This window comes from Gossypium arboreum, chromosome 13 (genome assembly GCF_025698485.1).
Source record: "Gossypium arboreum isolate Shixiya-1 chromosome 13, ASM2569848v2, whole genome shotgun sequence".
Taxonomy (NCBI): domain Eukaryota; kingdom Viridiplantae; phylum Streptophyta; class Magnoliopsida; order Malvales; family Malvaceae; genus Gossypium; species Gossypium arboreum.
In genome coordinates this window covers 45,152,985-45,158,940 of record NC_069082.1, presented here as the reverse complement: position 1 = coordinate 45,158,940, position 5,956 = coordinate 45,152,985, and the positions used below count along the sequence as shown (strand labels likewise).

General features: G+C 33.8%; 1 protein-coding gene across 1 annotated transcript; it reads left to right on the top strand.

Annotated features, from left to right (window-relative positions):
• Nucleotides 1-613: 613 nt before the first annotated feature.
• Nucleotides 614-4,974, top strand: LOC108463446 (laccase-7-like). Its single transcript, XM_017763384.2, has 6 exons — nucleotides 614-763; nucleotides 1,156-1,307; nucleotides 2,617-2,861; nucleotides 3,016-3,144; nucleotides 3,223-4,167; nucleotides 4,635-4,974. Exons 1-6 carry the CDS (start codon nucleotides 671-673, stop codon nucleotides 4,763-4,765), a joined length of 1,695 nt encoding a protein of 564 aa, XP_017618873.1. The 5' UTR covers nucleotides 614-670; the 3' UTR covers nucleotides 4,766-4,974.
• The last annotated feature ends 982 nt before the right edge of the window (nucleotides 4,975-5,956 follow it).

The following is a 5,956-nucleotide window of genomic DNA, read 5'->3' as shown; positions in this document are numbered from 1 at the left end:
AAGTGTCTAACTCCTAATAGATCATCCGCTGAAATATGCCTAGTACCTAATTTTATCAAAAAATTTGCGGCCAAGCTCGCTTCTCTAAGGATGGGAGTAAAAATAATACTGTAGTCTGTTACAAATGCTTGTGATGTGCTGCACAAGAACCAAGCTCCTATCGCCGAAAAAAGATATATTGAGTGCAATGCTGTTATCACTCTCTACTGCCTCCTTTCTTAAAACCTGCATCCCACGCAACTTGCAAACCGTCTCATATAGCCATAATTCTACCTTAATTTGCCCTCTTTACTTTTGTTAATATGATATGAAAGTAAACGACCAAATTATATCAAATTGAAATACGAAGATTATACTTCATGTTTTAAAATAGTAGAGGGACTAAAACTACAATAAGATCAAAATTTTTCCTACCCTTTTAGCTAGGTTCGTACGCAATTGGGTGCCAAACTGGCAATGTCAAAGCTCACCTATTTTATTGTGGATATTGCAGGCTTTAGTTGACATTAGATTTTTTTTTTCTGAGTATTTTTGTTGGGTGAATTCTGAGTTATGGAGCCCTCTCATTTGTAATATAAATAGAAGCTCTTATTTTTCTTAATATCTCATTCTTTTCAAGCTTTCTCTTATTTTCTCCTGTTTGGTCTTGGCTTTAAGCTTTCCAATTAAAATGGAGCGCCATTTTTTCTTTTCTGCCTGCGCTTTGCTTCTTCTGGCTGCTTCAACAGCTTCAGCTGCTAGAATAGTAGAGCATACATTTTATGTAATTATCCACCTTTTTTTTCTTTTTTTCTTTTTTTACAATCCATAGGGCCAAAGTATTTCATTACAACTCTCGTAAATCCATGAAACTGAAGAGGTTTTAGAACCTTATGCTCTGTTCCTCTTCCAGGGGCAAACCCGTCATTGTAGTGATTGTCGTACCTCAGTAACACCATGCATGCACATTGAAATAGAATTGCTTTTACAAAAACACCCTTCACGTTCTTTTGTTTATATTTACTCTTAATCAGTCTTTGATTAGTAGTGTGATTAATAATTCAACCGCTTTTTTTTTTGAAGCAAATGAGTGTAATTAATGGTGCCCAAGGGATATATTAATATGATTTTACACGTAGATATCCCTAAATAGTAAATAGTTAAATTTGTTGGCAGGTGCAAAATTTGACTGTTAATAAGCTATGCAACACCCAAATAATTACTGCAGTCAATGGTAGGCTCCCCGGCCCGACAATTCGCGTTCAAGAGGGCGACACGTTACTTGTTCATGTCTTCAATAAGTCACCTTACAATTTGTCTATTCACTGGTAAATTAATTTCTTACCAAAAATACAAACGAATTTATTTGGCTCAGTTTTCACTAAAATTTTGATTTCGCTTTTGACAATTTAAAAAATATCAAGTATTATCTGATTTTCACTTTATCACAAATTATATCTCGCTGCCTGCTACGCATTAGCTGCTTCTACCGCCAATTTTCTTAATTAATTATTAGGGTACAAAAAATTATGTATAATATATATTTATAAAAACATTATAGGAAAAATAGTAAAGTTAAAGGATATAAAACTAATTTATCCTTCTTTATATTTAAATGTGGTTTCAGTACGTAGGAATGATGATGGTTAATTTTTAACATTATTTAATATAAAAAAGGCACCACAAACTATATTTATTATTTTGTAAGAGAACAAGTTTTTAATAATTTTAATTAAATTGACAGTTTAATTTATTCGTGACACAACTAAATCAATAGTTTAATTATAATGTAGATAGATATATGGTGAACGCACATGGCATTAAGGAGGTTTAATTAAAACTTTGAAATTTTTTGAAGAGTTAGAATTAATTTTTTAAAAATTTAAAGAGTTTAAAGAAATATTTAATATTTTTAAAAAGTTTAACTAAGTTTTCAAAAGTTTTAAATGCAGTAGTGAGAACTTTTAAAATTTTAAAAGTGTTGTAGTTAAAATTTTAAAATTTTCAAAATTTTGGGAGCAAAGATTTTGTTCCATCAATTCTATTTTAACGGGATGAGAAAATTTACTACTCCTTCAGGCGACGTCGGTATTTTATTTTATTAATTAAAAAAGAGAGATTTTAGTATCCTTCGAAAATAAAATAGCCACGAAGCCCATTATAATTGGTGTACGATCCATTTTAGTTTAATTACTATAATAAATAAAATGATTGGACAACAGCTACTGATATGCAATAAACTAATTTTATAGTACAGTATTTTTTTTTAGTTATTTTTGTATGGGACTATTTTTTTAGTTATTAAAAAGATTATTTAAATTTAATCGGAAAAATACAAATAAAGTAAACTTATATAACAAAAGTAATATAATAAACTTATATAACAAAAGTAATATAATAATAAAGTTATAAATGGAATTTATTTATTTTAAATAAAATAAACTGATGCTGGAAGTCGAAAATTTAAAGTTTCAATTTTATCAACACTAAAATCTCATTTATCTTATCAATAATTATTTTTAAAAATATAGTTGAATTTTTTACCCACTAGTTTATACAATATTCATATTATATGTCTTCAACCATTTCTAAGTACATAAATTATAGAGTAATTGATTAATTATTATTGTTGAGCAGGCATGGAGTGTTTCAAAGACTGAGCGGGTGGGCAGATGGACCCAGCATGATCACTCAATGTCCAATTCGACCTGGATGTAAATACATATATAAATTCACAATCATTGACCAAGAGGGAACCCTTTGGTGGCATGCTCACGTCTCATTTCTCCGTGCCACTGTCTACGGTGCACTCATCATACGCCCCAGAGATGGCCACTCTTATCCATTCCCTATGCCCTACAAGGAAGTTCCCATCCTTTTAGGTACGTACCTATCCCACTTCTACCTTCTTACCCCAATCTAAAATTTAACTAAAGATTAATGTTTTAAGAAGGAATTATTATTGCTTCTTTTTGATTTAAAAGGCCACATAGGTATTGTTAAAAAAAAAAATTGGCAATGTCAACCACGTCGCAGGTGAGTGGTGGAACACTAATGTCTTTGATGTGGAGAAGCTGGCAGTGGCTACGGGCGCTGCCCCAATCCTTTCCATTGCTTATACAATAAATGGATGGCCCGGTGATCTTTACCCATGCTCTGAAAATCGTACGTTATGATTACCAATATACTTAGTGGTAACTATGTTTTATTTTTGCATGATTTAATTACATGTTTTCCAATCAGAAATGTACAAGCTTAAGTTGTTGCAAGGGAGGACCTATCTCTTACGTATCATCAATGCTGCACTCAATCACGAGCTCTTTTTCAAGATAGCCAATCATAAGTTGACAGTTGTCAGCATTGACGCCCGCTACACTGAGCCTTATGTCACCAACGTCGTGGTAAGTGCCCCTGGACAGACGGTCGACGTTTTGCTAACTGCGGATCAGCCGGTCGGGTCATATTACATGGCCGCTACAGCATACGCAAGCGCTGATGGTGTACTATTTGATAATACTACCACAAGGGGTGTCCTCGCCTATGATGGTGCTCCGTCGTCGACAACGCCTCTAATGCCAGTCCTTCCGGATTTTAATGACACTCCCACGGCGCACAAGTTTTACAGCAACCTTACTGGGTTGGTTGGTGGGCCTCACTGGGAGCCGGTCCCGCTTAAAGTTGATCATGAGATGTTGGTGACGATTGGGTTGGGGCTGGAGCCCTGTCCGGTAAACACAAGTTGCAAGGGTCCAAAACTCTCAGCCAGCATGAACAATGTATCCTTTGTGAGACCTACCAGCTTGTCCATGTTGCAAGCCTTTTTCTTCAACGTCAATGGAGTTTACACCACTGATTTCCCTGCGAAGCCCACCATTGAATTTGACTACACCAACGCTAGCATTAACAACAACATTCCGATGCTGTTTGCCCCCAAAGGAACCAAGTTGACAAAGCTTAAGTTCAACTCAACTGTGGAGATAATCTTTCAGAACACAGCTATCCTTGGTGTAGAGAATCATCCCATGCACCTCCATGGCTTTGACTTCCATGTATTGGCTCAAGGGTTTGGAAACTATAACCCTGCCACTGATAGAAAGAAGCACAATTCTATTAACCCACAAATGCGTAACACAATTGCTGTTCCAGCAGGTGGATGGGCCGTTACCAGGTTTACAGCTAATAATCCGGGTTAGTTTTCCGTAATCATTAACTTAATTTCGCAACTAAGACGGTCAACTTTAATACTTTTTATGGACTGCAGATGAAAATGATAGTTGAACGAATCCTTTTTTGAAATACTTAGGTTGAGCCATTCAAAGTTTTCATCTAGTTTTGGATTCAAAGATTTCATCTAGTTTTGGATTTAGTTCCATAATATAACATATTTTTATTATTTATTTTTATACTGTTGTTAATAGTTCCAAACAGATGTTAAAGTAATGACATAACTTTTTTGTTATTCCTTCCCTCAATCTAGGTTACTTGAAAATCAAGTTAATTATGTTTTAGTATAGTAGAGGGACTAAGACAATAATTAAGCCAAATGTCTTTTTTTTTCAAGTAACCTAGATATCCGAATCAAAGACTTGAACATTAGGCTTTTATCGGTTCATTTGATGATTCATTGTTTCCTATTCATGCTCTCAACTTCACAGGTGTATGGGTACTGCATTGCCACCTCGACATGCACCTCCCATTGGGCCTTGCCACTGCCTTCGTGGTTGAGAACGGCCCAACGCCGGAAACAACCTTGCCTCCACCGCCGGTGGATCTACCACAGTGCTAGAGATAATCTATTATTTGACGACGAAAAACGTTGAAGTGTTTCTTTCTATGACACCACATTTTTTCTTCATTTAATTTGGGTTTACTTTTAACAAGGTTGAATTATTCTTTCTGTTATTGTTGTTTTTGGGTTTCACTCTCAATGTTTTGAATGCAAGATATTGTCGACGTAATAATTTACATTATTTATTTACTTTTTTTTTTCTAACCCCAAAACTATAACTATTCATTGTCGCATACCTCTAATATTAGAAGGTTTGAACAAAACTGGAAGCCCATAAAATAAGTTTGGAAAAAAACTCGTTTAACATATGAGAATAGCTTCAGATTCAATATTTAAGTCTTGAACTTAGCTAGACTTGTTTTCTACTTTCGTAATATTTATTTTTATAAATTATGAAATTTATATCATATAAAATTAAATATACAATAGTGGTATACTTTGTAAACATTAAAAAAGATGATAAGTTGTCTAAATTTAAAATTTTAATAGAAGAAAAACCATCTAAAATATTAAATATTGAATTGAATTAAATATATATTTAAAAATTAATATGGATTGGCTTAAAATGAGTTTGGGCTAGTTATTTATAAATATGGGAAGGTTTGAAGATTTTTCAGGTTCCTTTTGCAAGTTAGGTCAAGTATAGGCAAACATAAAGCATAATAATATCATACATCGACTTGGCCAAGCCCATGAGCATCTCTAGTCAAAACCTTATTCTAGTAATTGTATACACATAGCAAATTTAACATACAATGTTGAAATCTAGTGGTGTTTTCTGCAAAACCACTATGATGTATTTTTTTCATGATTTTTTTGCTGAGGATGAAAATAGATCATGGAAGATTACCAACAGTAATGATCCTCGAGACAATTTGCAAAAGTACAAAGAAAAAATTGGACTTAAGGAATCATAGAAATGACTAAGCCAAGCCTCTGACGAAGCCCAAGATAAAACACCTATTCCTTGCAGGCACAACTTGAAAAGAGGTTCATTGTAACTCTGTAAGCACCTCCACACCAACCAACACAAGAAGGATACTTAATACCAAGTTGCCTTATCACTGAAAGACCAATCCATCATTTGAAGGCAAGCCATTCAACTTACACGAAATAGGCTAATCATCTTATAACAGAGAAATATCCTTTATCCCATTATTTCAAAAAAAAAATTACATTTGTTTCATT

Coding starts and splice junctions, on each gene's coding strand:
- LOC108463446 (XM_017763384.2), top strand. CDS start 671: ATGGAGCGCCATTTTTTCTTTTCTGCCTGCGCTTTGCTTCTTCTGGCT. Junction 2,862..3,015: donor GGAAGTTCCCATCCTTTTAG/GTACGTACCTAT, acceptor ACCACGTCGCAG/GTGAGTGGTGGAACACTAAT. Junction 3,145..3,222: donor TTACCCATGCTCTGAAAATC/GTACGTTATGAT, acceptor TTTTCCAATCAG/AAATGTACAAGCTTAAGTTG.